At 41.6% G+C, this 19,751-nt stretch overlaps 1 protein-coding gene and 1 non-coding gene across 3 annotated transcripts; one reads left to right on the forward strand and one right to left on the reverse strand.

The window, feature by feature from the left end:
- Nucleotides 1-5,058: 5,058 nt before the first annotated feature.
- On the forward strand, nt 5,059-5,165 carry LOC112938870 (small nucleolar RNA R71). The gene has a single exon (XR_003242190.1). It is a non-coding gene; the product is annotated as a small nucleolar RNA R71 (small nucleolar RNA).
- Nucleotides 5,166-10,456: 5,291 nt separating this feature from the next.
- Nucleotides 10,457-19,322, reverse strand: LOC4335199 (uncharacterized). Of its 2 annotated transcripts, none has more exons than XM_015780911.3 (11): nt 19,045-19,322; nt 18,186-18,975; nt 17,776-18,095; nt 14,013-14,082; nt 13,542-13,925; nt 13,009-13,463; nt 12,768-12,923; nt 12,284-12,515; nt 12,120-12,190; nt 11,916-12,038; nt 10,457-11,126 (listed from the first exon to the last, which is right to left on the reverse strand). In XM_015780911.3, the coding sequence occupies exons 2-11, from the start codon at nt 18,928-18,930 to the stop codon at nt 10,779-10,781; spliced, it is 2,904 nt and encodes a 967-aa protein (XP_015636397.1). In that variant the 5' UTR covers nt 18,931-18,975; nt 19,045-19,322; the 3' UTR covers nt 10,457-10,778. The 2 variants fall into 2 exon arrangements, with proteins under 2 accessions (XP_015636397.1, XP_015636395.1); XM_015780909.3 differs by having other exon boundaries at nt 12,263-12,515.
- Between the last annotated feature and the right edge of the window lie 429 nt (nt 19,323-19,751).

Raw genomic sequence — 19,751 nt, forward strand, 5'->3', positions numbered from 1 at the left:
TCATTAGAGATAAGTCTCCTTCACATGATGCTATGGATGTTAGTACGGTATTCATCTTGCCTTCGAAATCGTGCAATCAAGAAAGCCGATTTTGCTTGGGGGGCAAGACATTAATATGCTCATAAGGGAACCAAGAGAAGATGAACGGCGATGGATACAATACCACATCTTTGAGCCGCTGTTTGTTGGATGCTAAGGCACGGTATGCGTTTATTGTGTTCATCATCATATTATATGCCTATGCCATGTTAGAACATTGCTTACTATCTAGCACATGTGTGTTTTTTGCTTATCGAATTGATATTATACATACATGTTGCAAATGCCAGTTCTAAGTAGTGGAATTGGTATGTTGGCATATAATTTGTTTGAAGTATGATTTGGCTTATGAGTCTTTGATATTTATTTAAAGCCAAATTGTATGTGTTTTTATGGATCACCATATAAGATATAGATTTTATAATTATTGCACCATGAAAGTTTTGCTTATTAGTAATTCGGCTAATGTCAATGATCAATGTGATGATTTATTCTAGAGTTATTTTCTTTAGAAACATTGGCATTGTTAATATTTTGCATACATGCTCAAGTCGATTACTTACATTTGTGGTTTATTGGAATTCATGTGTGTGAGGCATATGACTTTGGTGATTCATTATTGATCATACTTCAATTGGCTAAGTGTTTTGATGCCATAATGATTATTGTTAGTGTTCATTTAGACATGTTAGTTGGATGTTATAGTTTTTCATATGTCTAGGGAGAAGGAATTTTGGTCCAACAATTTGATACACCAAGCTTCTGGATATTATGTGAAGAAAAATTATATACTAAAGGCCGATGCTTGATTTCAAAAGTTTGGACGAAATTAGGAAAGTCATAGACAGGGCGGTCTGACCGGCATTGCGTGTCCGGTCTGACCGATCCCAGACAGGAGGCTGGGGGCACATTACAATTGATTAAAAGGCCGAATTAATTGTGAATTCGGACATTTGTGCCCTGAGTTAGAAATAGCTTGGAGAATTCCTTTGATTAGATATTTGAAAGATCCTACACTTAAGGTTGATCGGAAGATTCGGTGGCAAGTGTTCAAATATTATATCGCCGAAAAATAGATGGAGTATTACTTAGATAATGATCAATCTAAAGTTGCTAGGAGAGTAGTACATGAAGGGATTTGTGAAATTCATCAATCGGCCCGTAAGATAAATTGGTTGCTAGGAGAGTGGGGTTTCATTGGCCGAAAATAATTGATGATTGTTTCAAATGTTATAGAGGGAGTGAAGCTTGTTAACGGATCGGCAATGTTCAATTAGCGCCTACCGCTGTATTGAATCCTATCATTAAACTATGGTCGTTCCGAGGTTGGGCTTTGGATTTCATTGGTCAAATTTATTCTTCGTCATCAAAAGGGCATTGGTTCATGCTAGTTGTAATGGATTACTTCACTAAGTGGGCCGAAGCCGTGCCGCTCGAGAATATTACTTGTACGGAGGTAATTGACTTTATTTGGAGGCATATTGTTCATAGATTCGGTATTCCTCAAACGTTAAAGGAGCTTCTTTTATGTTTAAGGGAGTAAGAAGTATTGCCGAATCTTATGATATTAAGTTGTTGAGTTCTTCTCTTTACTACGCTCAAGCTAATGGATAAGCCGAGTCGAGTAATAAACATTGTTGAAATTGCCGTTTTGCCAGTTGAGGTAAATCTTGGCTCTCTTCGGTATTTCAAGCAAGACGACTTGTCGGTTGAAGATTATAAGACCTCGATGGGAAGCAATTTTTGAAGATGTCATCGACGAGCGTTTGAAGACTTTGAAGGAGATGAAGATACTTCAAGACGGTGTTTTCACAGATCAATTAATGGGAAATACTTGAAGAAATACTTCCCGAGCATTTCGCAAGATGCTTAGGAAGTCCTATGGCCGGTAATTGGATTATCGCCCTGAGATAACATGTTCTATGCTTTTAGGTTCACGTATGTTCACCAAAAAGGCAGGGGGGGCATGTGTTTACACCCAAATTTGGCACCTATGGACGAAATAAGGGAAAATTGCCAAAGTTTGGAAAGTGACGGGTTTCCTTCACAGGGCCGGTCAGACCACAGGTGTGTGGGCGGTCTGACCAGCTTGTAGGGCCGGTCTGACCGCAAGTATGTGGGCGGTCAGACCGGAAGGGTTGAGTCTGAGTCTGTTTTCGTCAGGTCTCGGGTTTCCTTGCTCGGGAAGGCATGTTTCGTGTTTCCTTTAGTTTCTATCCCGAGTTGGACGTGGAGAAGGGCTTGTAGAGGGCAAGACCAACCCCTATTTAAGGGACAAGGCCGGTTCATTGAAAAACCCCCGAATACACTCTACTTGAATCGTTCTTTTACTATGTTTTCTATTTTACCCTAGTTTTAGTCCATCTTTGTCGGTTTGCGCCGTAAACCGTCCGTCGCCGCTGCGAGAGTGCGACACCTCTTTGTAGGTTTGTGCTGAAAACCTTCCGTTTTGCCCACGAGACGGGTAGTTATCCTCATATCGATCTAAATCGGCCTAGAGGCTGATTTTGATCTCTAAATCGGCTCTGCTAGCCGGTTTAACTTTTCTTTTTACAAAACCCATCTTGATTTGGCCCTTTGGCTAGATCGAGGTGGTTGGCGACTCCATATCACCGCAAGGCGTTTAGGTGTTGCGATCGTGCTTGTCGACTTGTCAAAAAAGTTGCCAACAGTTTGTGTTAAGTCTTTTTTTTAGAAATTGTAGGAAAAGGTATAAATAATGCTTGACCTATCACCTATGGCATGTTGAGATATTCATCTCAACTTGTTATAAATTTTGATGTCTCAGCTGAAAGTAAAAGTCAAATATACATGATTGCTGAGGTACAATGAAAATTTTAATGAAAAAACAAAGAGAAATACCGATATGTGCTCTCCATCAAGATATGTAATACCTAATTTGCCTTCAGCACTTCCAGGTATTTTCAGAAAAAGAAAAAAAGTTTACATTACTAACTTTGCATGAGTATTTGGGTATTTGACTTCAAGGATGAGATTTAAGCACTTCCAAGATATATATAATTCCTAAATAAATATCAATTCATCATTTAAGCACTTCCAAGATATATATAATTCCTAAATAAATATCAATTCATCATTTAAGCACTTCCAGGAGCATGAAATTTGATTATGGTACTATGGGCGGATCAACTTTGCCACAGCAAAAATCACGATATGAGCAATGTATATGAAAAAACCAGTCTAGCAAATGGGAGATCTCATTCACTGCATGCCTAATTTGCTTAAATTGTTTGCATGTGCTTGAACTGTTTCCTCTATATCAGCACCGCTGACCACATTTACATGCCCTTTTTCTAAATCGAACTTCCAGACCTTGAAGAATTTGCATTTAGTTTTATAACCATGGCATACAAGAGGACTGGTTCGTCTTCACTATCTATCCAGATATCAGCTCTAGGAAACAACATGAAACCAAGCCATTTATGCAATAGCCTCAAGGTAGGATTATGAATGTCACTAGTTCTAGGCTAGCAACAGGCAGGAAGACAAAAATTGCAAGGTAAGCAAATGGTAACCCGGCTCGTCTACACATGCAAATTTATCCCATCCTAAAGCACGCCAAACAGTATGAAACTCAGCATCCATACATATCCTTTTCAGAAGGTCCGGGTCATATGTTTAGGTGCGAGCAAACGTTTGGTCTTTCAACATGCAGTAGGCTTGCAGTTCCCAGTCGTCCATGAGGTTGAGATCGGAGTCGTCATACAGCCTCGGTGGAATGTCCGCCTCCTCCATCGATGCATTGGTGGAAGGGGGTGTGCTAGGCTCATCGTGTTGGCTTGACCGTGAACTTGATCCTCTCTTGAATATGCCCGAAAGTTGTTTCTTCATGGCTACAACAAAGAGCAAGGGTACAAGACTACTCGAGTGGGGATTAAGCAAATACCCACCATTAACCTTGCACCGAACTGAAGCAAACTTGTATATGCAAAGTGTCTAAACTAAATGCAGCAAATGAAAGTTGAGACAATTACACAAACTTAAAATGAACTTAAGAGCAATGATGTTTGGGAGAGAGTTTTGGAGATGAGTTGAAATGGGATGAATATCTCTCCCCCAGCCATCCACTTTATATGTGGCTGAAAATTTTATTTTATTTTTGCTCAAACATTTATTTTAAATTTGTTGTCTCAAAATCCATTTGAATGCAGAAAGATCTTGAAAAGGGAAACATGCTCTAATGCAATGATGAAATTAAATATGAGATAACTACCAATTTACCTGTTGGCAAGGGTGACGTTGTTTTAGGTCCAACGAGCATGACCGTACCTCCAACATTTCAGCTTGACGAGGCACCCTGTTCCGGAGGTACAGGAACAGTGTCTTCTCCTTAACCTGCCACACCTTCTTTATCTTAGGTGCAGACGACGACCTCTTCGTAACTAGGAACGAAGGTTGACAGGCCTGTGTTCCCGGCTTCTTGGATGCCAGCCTAAGGTGCTGACGGTTCCTCTTTTCTTCCCGCTCCGAGAAGTTCATCATGAAATCGATGAGGCTATCCGTCCTTCGGGGTTGGAGCTTGACCTCCTTAAAGTTCTGTGGGTTTGGTCCGTACTTGATCCTCCCCATGGAGCAGTGCTCCATCCTTGGTTTCCTAGTGGATGATACCCATTGTTGTTGTTGTTGTTGTTATTGTTGTTCATGAACATGACGTCCTTACGGGTTTTCGGACGATCTGTCCCAGAGTGACCATCATTGCCACAGACCTCACATGTCATGTAAGAATTCAGGGCCTTAACGGCACCCTGCTTGGTGTCCTTCTTATCATTGTCCATTCTCTTCATAAGGAGATCCAATTGAGCGGCGAGCATTTCTGTCCCGTTGATGGGTTTGGAGTCGTTCCTCGCTCCAACCCATATTTGAGACCATCTTCTCAATCAGGTCAGTGGTATCTCTGACGTCTTTGAGAAGAATGCTCCTCCAGCAGCAACGTCCTGGTGATCCTAGGATGAGGGGGTTAATCCATTGTAGAAACTTTGTAGGATGAGCCTCTTGTCCATCCCATGATGAGGATAGGTGACAACATATTCCTGCAGCCTTTCCCAAGCTTCAGGAGCTGTTTCGTCCCTCGTCTGTTGAAAGCTGGATATTCTTCCACGAAGAGCGTTAGTCTTGCCCATCGGGAAGAATTTTGAGAGGAATGCCGTTGAGCACTTATTCCGGGTATTCACCGTTGCACGGTTGGCGTAGAACCACTGTTTCGCTCTCCTGAGGAGGAAGAATAGGAACGGTCGGAGCCTGATAGTATCTGGAGTGACTCCGTGCTGCAGATTTCCAGGAATTGCTGCAGATGAGCACTTGCATCCTTATTAGGCTTACCACAGAATGAGCTAGCCTGCACCATCGTGATTAGGCTGGTTTTCATATCAAAGTCACCATCTCCCATGCTGACTTCAGGTCCAACGGGCACGTTGTCAGCGAAGGGAGCAGCGAACTCGTGAAATGTCTTCCTAGCCATATCGTTCAACTCTGGTGGCGCGAAGATGGCTGGTTTGCTGCCGATAGAGTAACTTGAGGAGGAACGTCATGGGGTTGAACTCGCTCCACAAGGGACTCTGGATTGAAATTGGTCGGCAAATCAGAACCAGTCTTGTACTACCCTATTTTCACATAAAAGAGAAAACAAACAAGGTTTGCCTACAAAGGACAGTAATATATACAAAGGTAAATATAAAATTATTAGCATGTAATAAACTCTTAATCATTAATCTTCCCCGGCAACGACGGTAGAAAAGCTTGTTGATATTTCCTAACGGCATTACTAGAAATATAATTCCCATCAATGATGTAGAAATATTCATGGTATGGCCTTGTTTAGTTCCAAACTTTTTGTTCAAGCTTCCAACTTTTCCATCACATCAAAACTTTCCTACACACATAAACTTCCAACTTTTCCATCACATCGTTTCAATTTCAACCAAACTTCCAATTTTTGCGTGAACTAAACACACCATATATTTATGGTTAAAGATATGATCCGCAAGCGCATGGATATACCATTGTAACATTTCACCCGGAAGTATTCCAAGGTATTGTATTTATTTAATCCCAAGGGATAATATGATAAGAGAGTACTATGCTAATAGTTTATATATTACTTGTATACATTAAGGTCCATGTAGGGGTTAAGTAATTTCAACGATAGGATAAAGTTGACACACAGGAGAAAAAGAACTAAGATAGTCTCACTAAAATATAATCTAAGCTAAGTGGAGAAAAAATAAGAAAAGTATAGTCTAGTATACAAACATCTTTAGTCTACACTTGCTAGTTTAACAGTGCCCTCCTGGTGTTTCGAGAGACCACACCTGATTGCCGAGTTCCTTACGACAACCTATTATGGCCGTCCAACCGGGGCTAAATATGGAGGAGAACCCTCCCCAGGAAAGTGTCTTAGTAATATATACTAACATGGAGGAATACCCGTACTAAGCTATCACCATCAGCGGCCCACCTCTATTGTCCTGCAGCATATATGCCCAATTAATGATACTTAATAATCTAAGCACCACGCTTACATTATTAAATACTACTCTACATCTGAGCTCCCGACATAGAGTAACCGAATACTTGGACATTAAACCCACACCATTGCACCTCTCTGGTAGGCTAGCTACACAACTATATTGATACAAGTATAAAATAAAGTTGGTACTCAGATAATATGAATGGAATGAAATACTGAAGATGTATAAAGAAGAATATTCTATTAATTCTATAAGTCTAACAAAAGAAGAGAGAAAAGCTTCTAGAGCCATACACGAATTCTCTTGAAGACTCGAGGACTAAGAATACTATTCTAATTCCTACTCCACTAGCACTAGAATACTACTAAACTTGAGAAAGAGCTCTTGATCTTCTTCTTGAGTGTGTGCTTGGAATGAAGGAAGTGAGGGGGTATTAATAGCTAGGTGGAGGAGCTTTGGTAGGGTGAAGATCTTCCATGGCATCCAAAGAGCATCTTCATCCTCTCCTGGACAAATGTCCTCCTGAGGTCAGTAGTTGCGCTAGAAATGGTCGTAACGACCTCAGGTAGTTATCAACTGCCAGCTCATGAAGTTCTAGGCCGATTGGGCCAACTGGTGGTTCGGCCGAACCCAACTCGGCAGGTGTACTCCTCATTGATTTCTCAGTCCAGTGATGTGGTGGTTTGGGCCCATTTGATATTATTCACTGGGTTTATAGGCTCATCCATCCTTAAGTTTGATTCTCGACGGCTTCTGATTAATTGTTCATTTATATTCCGTCAATTCTCCTCCATTTATGAGTGCTTCTCCTGCATATATGTTAGTAGCATAGTACATAGTGAAAGTAGATATTTTATTTGAAAATTATGCATTGCAAGCATAGCTAGTCTTCATTAATTGGATAATATTGACGGTCGAAATTGGTCGATAATGATGTCAACAGGCGCGCAATCAATAGGGAGCGAGCATGGTGCCCAACTTATAGAGAGTGACTTTCATGGGAAAGGAACTCTAATTCTCAAGTAGATGTTTAGGGGATCTGTTGGAGCGATTTTTTAACTAAAAAACCGTAATTTTAGGATGCTCTTATGTGTGATGTCTTTTTAACTACGTGGATATTTGTGGTTGTGCCGTTGTTCGAGGTGTCTCAGCATCTCAGGATTCATAGGGTGTGGTTTCCTAACATACACACCCAGCCAAACCTCTCGAAATACAAGCATCAGCTACCGAGCCGCTGCCCCTCGTAGGCCTTGTTTGGTTAATCCCTTCCACGAGGGAATTGAGGGGATTTATTTCATACCTATTGTAATGTGAATTATTTCTCCTCAATCCCCTCCAATCCCAACGAACAAGGCCGTAAGTGACACTTTTTCCTATCACAACACACACAAGACAAAATAAAGCGTGCCAAAAAAAAAAAGAAAATGACACATGGAAATAAAAGAGATATAACTCCATGTTCCTGCTGCATGCAGCACGGTAGCTTTTTAATCACATTTACTCTCTCTTTCCTCTCCCCATGAGATATTTATGTAAAACAATTAATTAGAAAGCTCCAAATAATGTTTTCTTCTGAATTATATATCCAATTTATAATCCAGTTAGTTGTTTGTTGTAATTAAATCTTTACTATAAGATCTCGCATGGTTATCATCATGATAAAAAATATATTTATCCACAAACGGAGATTGTTTCATCACTTGAGGTCAAATGTTTCCACACACTTCATAAAGTGTATCAAAGCCATACAACATTAATAAAATATTGACTGCAGCAGCGATAACTACTGCATGAAACATTGAGTCCCAAGAAGCGAAACATAAAAAAATCATATGAAACACGACATATATGTAAATACTTGGTTTTGTTGAAATATTTTTATGTCACGAATAAAACTATCAAACGGTTAGACCCAATAATGGTATTTTAGAGGCATAGGGCACGTTGATAGCAGGGCATACGCGAGATTGGAATAAGGAGATGGGAGACAAGGCTTTTTTGATTCAGGTCTCCGGAATGGATAAAAGTCCTAATCCAGTTTATATATAACACCAAATTACAAAAGGGGAGTAAGCTAGTCTAGCCAAAGAATTATGGCCTGTTTGGTTGCTGCCCTGAGGAGAATTTGCCTGGCCTGAGAGTAGCCTGACTTATTTTACTTCTTGTTTGGTTGCTACCCTAAGACCGTCTCCCTCTCGCCTGGCTTGACGCACGCAATTAGCATGAGTCAGGTGACCAAAATTGGTCGCCTGAGCTCCAGGCGTAGCACCGTTCGTGGTTTACAATGTAATCTCTTGCAGCTACACAAAAGTCACCGCCGTATGGAAGCTCCCACTGTCGCACAAAGCTGGCTCGCGTGGATCCCGGCCACCGCGGCCGTTGTCGTCACCGTTCTGCCCATCCGGCGAAGCCCCTGCTGCTGTTGTCGTCGTCGTGCGATGCTACCGCCCCTTTTCAGATCTAGCTTCCCGCAAAGCTTCCAGCGAGGCTGTCGCATCCCGTCGTTTGCTGTGGCCTCTTTGCGCGAAGCTTCCGCCGAGGCTGCCGATTGTTTGGTTCATGAAGAAAGCTGCGGACTTGTCGATTGAAGCTCACAGCTGGAAAAGATCATTATTAAAGATCTAATTTGCCATAGGTATTGCTAGATTTGGGGGTTCGTCTTCCTTGTATTATTCTCTTATTTATTTTCCCCTTATTTTTTGGTATGCGATTGATTTGATTTTGCTTATGGAAAGCTAGGTACATAAGGATTTTGGTTGGATGGACGATGCTGCCGACATTTACATATTCCTGTTTAACACTTTAGCACTTTACTTAGCAATAATCATCTAGAGCAAATCACTTGTTTTTCTTCTCAGGTAGCTGCGACAAACCAAACAAGCACAACCTCAGGCCGCCTGACCAGGTCGTGTTCCTGAACTTCTCGTATGCCTATCAGGCATGAAAATTCTTCAGGCATGGTGTCGAGGGCACCAACCAAACAGGCCCTAGTCTTCGACGAGATCTAATCCGGCAACTTGTACTCAGCTACTAGATATTGGCTTCCTTCTCACTTGTCTTTGATGTGGCAACTTGTAGTTGGCTATTAGATATTGGCTTCCTCCTTCCTCATCTTTGATGTGGGTATATGACCATGACTTATGACTCGATACTCTCCCTTCCTGAGGGCGATGTGTTTAATTATATAGGCAAACAACCCCTTCTCCAAGTACAACTCGAAGACTCTGTGTGGGAAACATGAAGATGAGACCTAGGTCGAAATCCAATATCTTTCCTTTCCAGGGAAAGAACTTTCATCTTTATCTGCAATATTCCTATATCCGAGTATATTCTTTATGTATAAAACTAAATATGTGGTATTCCCAATGGTGGCGAATTTAAGTATAGAAGGTATACCTGATATGTAACGCGCACACATACATCATTAATAACTATTGAAGCATCATAGAATACATGGATGAAACATCCACATAGCACCACATGCAATTAATAAAATATAAAAGAAATACTGATTGAAATATCCATCCAAATAAAGCAGTATGAAAAGATTCATTGCAGCACAAAAGCCAAAAAATCATTAAAATATAGTCATTGGTGATTTTGTTGAAAAATTTCATTGCAATAAATTTAACAATGTAAAGGATAGTAGGTCGGATAAATCTTTGGACTAGAGAAACATCCCTTGAAAAAAAAAAAACCTTACAAACTTTAAAAAAACATTATCTTGCTTTTCCATAACCAACATCTTATAAGTATATCTCGTTTTTCCATAAGTAACTGATTAGATTAGATTCAACGGTTGATATCTCTACCCTGTTTGTAAAGAGTTTTTGAAAGTACGTATATCACTGCTCCGCATACAAATAATTTCTCCCCACGGCATCAATTGACGTGACATTAGCACAATTCCAAATCGATGGGCATTCAGCTAGTGAGTAAATCAGTTCAATTGCAGTTTCGTAGACATTTTTTGCTTAGGTTACCAACCAATCCGCCACAAAATAACTAGATACGCTGATACACATAATGCTTGTTATTTTGGGCGCAATCATCAGACGCTACAAATTGCAAATTGCTTACATGATACGCTACTTCAACAAATCTACCTGCATTACAGTTAGGCGAGAAAAGGATTAACTATGTTACACTACTGTTACAACTTACAAGTGAACCGATCTGCGGTCGCTAAATCTGACTTTCTTCACCAACTCCATTCGAATGTATTGCCAGCAGCACTGCATTGAACCACCTCTATGAACTTGAATCTGCATTCTTAGCTATAACAAAACTATCTTCTAGGCTCTTATCCATAGGGGTGTCATTTCTGTCACTACTGGAATCCGACAAGGTGGTATCATCATCATCAGAGGCCGAATCAAAGCTAGATCTCTTCCTCGTATCGTTGACTCTCCTCCCTTTCAGTTCAAGACGCCTGCATTTCCGAGCCTTGCGTTTGCCCCTTGGCAGAATTTCATGGTGTGATTCAGCATTTGTGTCTTCTGGACCCCTTTTAGCCTCTTTATTTGTCTTCTCGGTTGCCAGTACATCTGCTGACAAAGAGTCACTTTCCTCTACCTTCCGGCGCTTGTTTGGATTCATCTGAAACAAAACAAGTTAAATAACTTTTAACCATCAAACCAAACAGAACTCCCAATGTTTGCATAGAGCTGAATGCAGGTGGTTTCCTTAGTTACGAGTATGCAAAACCAGGTAGTTAATAATAAGTTTAATAGGTTGACAGGAATAACTTGGGTCATTCGAATAACTAACTGGTGCTGAGTTTTTGGCACACGACCAGTGCCAAGATTGCAGCATTCTGACAGATCAGCACCAGGAGGTCCGGAGTTGACCTTGTGCATGTCAACACCAAGCTCACTGGCACTGACGTGCTGCTGATCTGACTGTCATGTTAGTGCAGCCGACAACTCAGCACCTATAAGAATGGCTGAGACATTACAGTACAACTCCTTTGAGGCTAGTGCTGAGCCAGGGGTCCATTCATGGAATAAATTTTTGAGAGGGTACATTTGTACAAAATGCATAGCAAAACGACCTAAAAGGTTTTCTTTATTCAAATGAATAAAACTGTATGAAGAAAATTTTATTAGTTCACTAAGATCCCCAGAAGACAAGCATACGCCTTTAGCTGGCACCTAAGAATTACATGCCATGAGCAAGCAGAAAATTTTATTTGAAGATGCAACTGTATTTAGCAAATAGCATTGAATGTACCAAGTGACTCAACCACACATGCTAAAAGATATAAAATGAAATCAACCATCATCTAAGCTCTAAGGAGGCACAAATCAGTTCATGTAACCACAATACTCAGAAGGAATTACAACTGTCGACAAAATGAAAAGGAAAGGATGAAAGTCGAGATCTCACCATTGCAGCCTGGTCAACAAGGTGAGCCCAGTCATTCCTGTTCCTAAGACAATCGTTAACAGCATGTAAATAGTTGGGGTATGCATTGTTTTCCACGTTGGGTTTACTTAAATCCCCCCAATGCTGAAAGAAACATAATAATAAAATTAGCACAAATTATGAAACATACAGAATAAATATACATGAAATTGAAATAAAACATACCTGGCGAATAGCGTTGCACAGTTCACCATATGTTATGTTTGTATTTTTGCTAATGATTTCCTCAATCAACCCTGCAGATAGAATAATAAGGCACCCTTATTGACTTCTATACTGAATAAAACCAGATGGTATGAGTTACATACCAGGTAAATCATGTGAAACACCTCTATCTATTGGAGCATCATTTCCTACGCCAGAGGTGGCTCCAGTTGAACAAATGCCACGATTTCTCTGTTCTGATTCTATATTTTCAGTAAATTTGCATGAGTCTTTTGCAGCAAGGACACGTTCTGTGCTACTATCTCTATGCCTCCGTTCAACACTAGACACCTTTCCTGTCTTCTTGGTCTCATCATTATCTCTCCATGCATCATCTTTGTTCCTCTTCTTTAAGACCTGCACTTACAGGGAAGCTTCATAAGTTTTCACATAAAGATGGAAGAAATATTGAAATAGAAATAGAAAAGATGACCTTTGGTAGTACTCCCTCCGTTTCATAATGTAAGACTTTCTAGCATTGCCCACATTCATATTGATGTTAATGAATCTAGATACACATATATGTTTAGATTCATTAACATCTATATGAATGTGATCAATGTTAGAAAGTCTTACATTGTGAAACGGAGGAAGTAATAGTGATCTTACCAGTGCTTGATCCCTTCCTCCATGTGCTGAAGACCGTTTTGAGAACACACTAGCTCCAGTTGGATGTAGCATCTGCATGGTAGATGCTTGATGACAACGTGGCACCCTTGGTACTCTGGGGGAGCTGTTCAATTGTTGATGTAATAACAATGCAAGCTACAGAAAATCAAGAAACCATGAGAAAAAAATAAAATTTTATCAGCATACATATAAATTATTGGAGAACTTATTGTGTCCGTACCTGTTCATCGCTCAATGAAGCTGTTGTTTCAGTAGATTGCAGCTCAGCCGATGCTGAACTATTGGAAGTGTCCTGTGTGATATGAATAGAGCGGTGGTGGATCTTGTCCTTTCTTTGGTAAAAGCTCAAAGGCATTGCCTTATTACGAGAATGTAAGGGTGCCACTTCACCTTGTAATGACCCTGGTGGAGCGTTTCCTTCAGTTGATGTCTTTTGCAACTGCTCCTTTGGCACTATAAATCTATTTTTGGCAGAAGATACATATGTTCTACTTCCTTGAGATGATTTTGGCGCAGACGGAACAAAGCCTTTCAATTGAACTTTATCAGAGGATCTTGTGCGATCCTGGGAACTCTCAGATTTTTTTGCAAAATCATTTTCGCTGTCAGCGGATGAGACCAACCTTGTCTGATCCTTCTTTACCAAACGAACAGTAGTTTCTTCTGATGATGGTTCTGTGGATAGCAAAGAGCAAGATAAATCAAAAGTGGTAGAGTTAGGACCAGAAGATGCTGTACAAACTTTCACATTACCTAAACTTGAGTTTGGATGCTCTGGTATTGTGTGCATCGGATTTTGTGTTTCAGACTTTGGATGTTGATAAACTAAGTCAGATGCTAACTTGGACGAATGCCTCTGAAGGGTTGATAACATTGCAGTATCTTGTTTTCCACTTTTATGCTCATCACTTACAAACTGGATAGCCTCGGTTCTCTCATGATCATCTGTAGATGCTTCCTTCTTGATAGTCAATGATTCTGACTGGTTAGTCTGTAAATCCGGTACACCACCAACAACCAGAAGATTTGAAGTTTGATTTGATTGCTTCTGAAGATCCAGACCCTCATTCATTTTCTCAGGAGCAGCATCGCTCTGGACATCTCCATTTGATCGTTTGGCATCATCCCTTTTCACAACTGTGTAATGTTCCAAGCATAAGTCACACTAGTGAGTTTCAAGGGGTTTTCATATTAATCAAAACATACCAGAGGAACTTAAGTTACCTCCATTCGATCTTACTCCAGTCTGTAAACCTACATTTTGATTCCCGTCTAGTCCTTCATACACGCTACCCTGCACATTATAGAATGTATTAAAATACATACTAAAACTATTGCAGTAATTAAGCTTACTCAATAGATAGATAAAAAATAAACAGAAACAGGACTAATGATAAGCCATCAGAAATTGAAAGAATTAACTTCTTGAAATGAACATATCTAAATATTCTTAGAAGTTCCATTAGTAACACAAAATTGTCTATCTTGAAACTATAAATCTGTCTTACATTACAATCGTCAGAACCTAAAATTTATAAACCATATGCCTTCATATGGCAGTGATGTATCAGAAGTTCAGAATCTTAATACTAATTCACATGCCAAAAGAAACAAGATTTTCTGTCAGATAATTATGCACCATTCTTTTTCATACCAAAAGGCATTGTAGCCAGAGACAAAATGTAGACAAAATAATCATGAATCAATGTGTAATGAACAAAAAGAAAACCTTTTATGCATTTACTAATTAATTTCGGACATGACAAAATTTCACCAAAAGAAAAAAAAAACATAGCAGAAAAAAAAAGTAATATGAAGTTTCTTCACATCTATTCTGAGTTGGGAAAATCTCATAATAAGACTCTGTTTTTTTCATCTACTTCATCATATTATTGTCGCTGATTATTAATTCCACACCTCTAAAAATATGTTTTACTAAAAACTTTCTTCTACTGCATTGCTTGGATCCCTTGTTCTAAGCTAGTATTTGTTAATTTTATTTATCAATATATTTAATTTATATCTGTAATGGTGTAGATAATCCACTAAAATAGACCCAGTCAATAATCTATTTCAAACTGTGACTAGTGGTAGTACTTATCAACTGCACCCATTCTAAATATTAGAAAAAACTACTCGTAAAGTTGTAAATTTGTAATCATTACTCATACTAAATGTGTCAATATTTTCATTCAAATTGAAACCCTTTATTAATTTTCCAACACAAACTGAAGCAGTTCATACATAGCTAAAAGGATCTGATTACACTTGTCTTCAGATCGCTCATGTAAAAGCATTAATGGTCGGAACATGTGGGTTTATGTACCCGGTTGCTGGTCCCAACCAATATAAATTCTCCATGTTGGACTAATGCCACCAAAACCATATATGGGCCACATGGGATATTACAAATCCACTCACTCCAGGTCCTCCACAGAGCCAACACCTACAATAGTCAAGAGCCATACTTGCCACACCTACCCAATAGCCATTTCTTCAAAGTCTCATCCAAATCTCAAGTCGCTGCACCCATGTGGCACCTAAAGCCACCAGCCTGCCCCGTCTAAGCTAGAGTTAGCCCAAGGATGGAATCAATTTTTTGAGAGATGGGATTACTAGCGGAGGATATGAGCCTACAAAGCTTCAATAGTCCCAAGTCATGCATTTGATGCTGATACAGTTCTAAAACATTAACAGTATGCATAGGACTATTATCTCATTTAAAGTATAAGATGAAAAATACACATATACTATTCCAGGACACAATTTTAGCCCAGCCCAATAACAACCCATCTCAACACGCACAAAACCCCTAGCCCTTCAGCACCTACACAGAATGCAACCACACGAACCTTCCTATTCACATGGAGGAGCACAAAGAATATGTGCTATCCATCTGGCGGGAGAGGTGGCTGTGCTAGGAAATGTCCTTAGGCTTCTGTCTATGGGCAGGGTTGGTGTTTTTGTACCGTCACCGCATCCCCAATGGATCTTCCCTGCTTTTCAGAGGTAACTGAATTTAACAGGTGATCTAACTAGCAGTGAAGTTCATTGGTGATCGGTAGAAGCACTGGTGATGAACAGCAAGATATAGTTCAACTCAGAGGCCCATTCTATTATCCTTATTAACGGCCAGAAAAGTCTAACCCAGAAGACAGACTTTCTATTGGGCTTCACAAAGCTATAAGCCACTCTTGTACTAATAAGCCAGATTCAGATTTAAGTAGTTTTTTATAGCTTTTGTGGACTATAGTTAGTTATGATTGAACCTGTGGCCGTGTGGCTTAGAAACTACTGCCTTGTAAACTACAAAGGCCAAAAAGACAGCTTGAAAGCGTAAGCAAAGAAACATACCTAAATCATGGCTAACACCAAGAGGATATGATAGTGGTTGGACCATTTTGTTATCATTTAAAAAAAATGATGAACTACAGAGGCAAAAGCAGAAACAAAAAGAGAAAAAATCCTTGCCACTTAAAGTTCCCATGTTTCCTTATATGCCACTCAAAATTTACTATTACTTTCCATGCACTTGAAATTTCACTTCCCTTATAGGTCACCTCTGTTAGTTCAACTCACCGTTAGTGTGTTTGGCATTTTGGCCTTGTCAGTTTTTTTGAGAAATGGAAAAAATGCCCTTTATCTACTCCTCAACCATCCCTTCGCTCTCCCCCACCTGGTGCACGCCTGGTTTGCACCTTCGCCATGCAAGGGTCTGCTGGTGACTTTGCCACTCTGCTCCTCCACCCATTGGCAGGTGCAGCTCACTGCCATGCATCTCTCCTGCTCAAAATGAACAGGTTCCATGACAATACAGGCATAGGTTACTTGGGGCATGGAATTACTTTGGCATAAGGTTAAAACTTCTTGGTGATAGACCAGGCAGATCAAATAGACTGCTACATGGCCAAATCCAATTGCTAAACGGAATGCTGTAACATGTGCCCTTCTAATAGTTTCCTTGCTTAGTTTATCTGACCAAGTTTATACCCTTTGTGCTACTGTGGGGAGTGAAATCAAATTGCTTGCATACAAGAAATTACATACAAACAGAGTAGAATGGGTGGGTATCATGCACACACACTCACCTCCACCTGGCGCACTCAAGTGAGGTGGGTAGAGCTGCACGACCAGTCACCAGCTACGCCTATGTGCCAGATCCAGTTAAGTTGCTGCAGGTTAGCTTCGCTATCTGATGGATATTGGCAAAATGGGAAGCATAACTAGGAGTGTCTCCCATCTTAGGGGTGGAGAGAAGGAAGAGAGAGCCACAAGTTGGCATCAGCGTCAACGAATGGAAAGGAGTCTACAAGGAAGGGCACAACTTTGCACGACTTACCTAACTGCTCCAAAAACCCTAAATAGGTTACAAAGGGGATAAAATTTTACTTAAGCGCCGTGAGGAGTAGCAAATTGAATGTAGGTTTTAACAAAGGGGAACATGGGAACTTTTAGTGCTGGATAAAGAATTCAGGATATAAAACTAACTCTTGCTTGGTTACTTAACCATGGTATTGATGCGTCTCTTTAACCAAGTTGCTCCCTTAAAATTTTTATGAGGAAACACAATTTTGTTACTTTCAAAGACCAAATTGAGCAAGTTGTATGTATGAAAATGAAATTTCTGATCGATTCTAATCCTGTAGAGTAGTTTTTTCAAACTGTATTTACTATTTACTGATGTACGGATAAAAGATTATGCAGCTCAAAAGGATTGCCATATTCCAATCCATTTCCAGGCTTCCAGCATTAAGAAATTCTACCCATACTATGCACAAATGGTAGCTTATCTATCAACCTATTTAGCAGTTCCAATACAATGTGGTTCTGATAAGTGGTATTTAAAAGTTTAGGATGAAAGAAAAATGGCTAACTTGGTGAGGTTAACTATGAACATTAAAATCAATAGTAGGCTAATTGTCAGGAACCAGTGCAATCCAAATTATATGAAATAAGCAGTTTGAATATAGAAAACACTAACTTCTACCTTCACAAATCGTGAGTGCACTTCTTGCTCTGCTACAGCTGCCGTTGTTGCAACTCCTGAGGATATCACCAATCGCTTGGACTCCTTAGGTTCATATTTCTTTAGCATCCCAGTAATTTCCTTCGAGGCAGAGCACTTCTTATCCCCACTTCGTTCTGAGGATGAAGCCCTCTTCTTCTTAGCTTCAACAAGCACGTGCAAATCAGAATTTACCATGTTTGTTTTGGCATGCTGATCCTCACTAGCTGGCACATCAAAATCCCTTTTCTTCTCACAACCATTGTCCCAAGTATCAGGCTCTACAATGCTAATGGATGTTCCTAAAATAGACAAACCAACAACTCATGACTAATAAGAATCTTCATTTTGCAGTAATTAAATAAATAACAAGCATTGACCAAATTATTCACCTCTCTTCTTTGCATCACTTGGTGGAGATGTCCTCTTTGCGTCATCGTCCACAGAGTGCTCAACGCCATCCACCTTATCGCCGCAAATGCTCAGCGTCCTGACATAATTCTTGTCCTTGTGTATGGCTCCAAGGCGGAGAGGGAACCTAGTCTCTGCCTTTTCCTTGCGCTTCTCTCTAGCCAGCGCAAATAGAGCGTTGGCACCGTCCTTGTCATCAGCCCAGTAGGGGAATTCGCAGTAGCGGAAGCCGAATCTCTTGGGTACGTACCCAGCACAGCGCCATAGGGCGGACGAGAATACAGGGGAGGGTGCGGCGCTGCGGAATAGGGCGGTGTCTGTACCGCCTGGAAGCCCGTGGACATGGACACGGGAGGGGAGAGGGACTTCAGCCCATCGGCGGTACAACGGCCGTGGGCGGTGGGTGGGCAGCTCGGCCAGGAGCTCGGCGACCTCAGCCTCGTCGGCGGAGGAGGGGGCGCGCTTGGCCTTGCAGTTGTGGCAAGAGAAAGAGATGTGCACGCCGCGGACGTAGCGGGCGCACCGCGTGTGCACCCAGACGTTGCACTCGTCGCAGCTCACCATCTCCTCCCCGTCGTCGTACGTGATGCCGCACGAGCAGTCCACCGTCCACGAGCCATCCCCCCAATCATCGGCGGGCGCCGGAGCGGGCGTGGTGGCGGCTGCGGCGGTGGTGATGTGGGCGGCGGGCGGCCGCTCCAGACGGTGCAAGCGGCCCCCCTTCATCGGCGGCGAGTAGAGGGAAACCCTAATTTCGACTCCCCTTCGGATCTAAGCAAGCAAAAGAGCGGGTGAAGCGAGGCAAGGATGCAACCGGTGCTGTAACCAAATCATACTTACATGCGATTCCTCGGGCTGCACATCGACACCCTGCGCCCTCGGTAAGCCCCGAACTGCCGAATCGAGCACTGCACCACCAGGTCGAGGCGGAAAATCGGCGGGACGGGGTGGTGGAGAGACGAGAGGCAGCCGCCGGAGCGGGTTGCCACCACCAAACCTTGTCGATTCCAGAGATTGGGCAGACAATCTCCCACACAAAGGGGAGGAGGAATACAGGAGACACGGACGACGGCGGCGGCAGAGGACGGCGGCGACGCGGAGGGGAGGGGATGCGGGGCGAGGAGGAGAAGGGGAAGAGCTCTTGCCTCTCGACGGGGCCTATTGCTGTTGAAATGGGCCGGGCCGAGGCGTGCCAGCCCAGGCACGGCACGCTCGCCCGTGGGCCGTGCCGGCACGGCCCATTTAGCCGTGCTGTGCTTGAGCCGACCCCTTATCCTGTGGGCCGGCACGGCACGGCTGCCGTCAGGCCGGCACGGCACGGCCCACCAAAATTTACCAATGGAAAAAGTACACCGAAGGTCCCTCAACTTGTCATCGAGTTACAAAATCATCCTCTAACCGCAAAACCAGATATTTTGCATCCCTTAACTAATCAAAACCAGTCACAATTCGTCCCCCAGCGGTTTCGATCTCGGTTTTGTCCTACGTGGCTGCTAAGTCAGCATGGGATCCACGTGGGCCCCATATGTCAGCGTGGCCACGTCAGC

The sequence above is a fragment of the Oryza sativa genome, chromosome 4 (assembly GCF_034140825.1).
Source record: "Oryza sativa Japonica Group chromosome 4, ASM3414082v1".
NCBI classification, from domain to species: domain Eukaryota; kingdom Viridiplantae; phylum Streptophyta; class Magnoliopsida; order Poales; family Poaceae; genus Oryza; species Oryza sativa.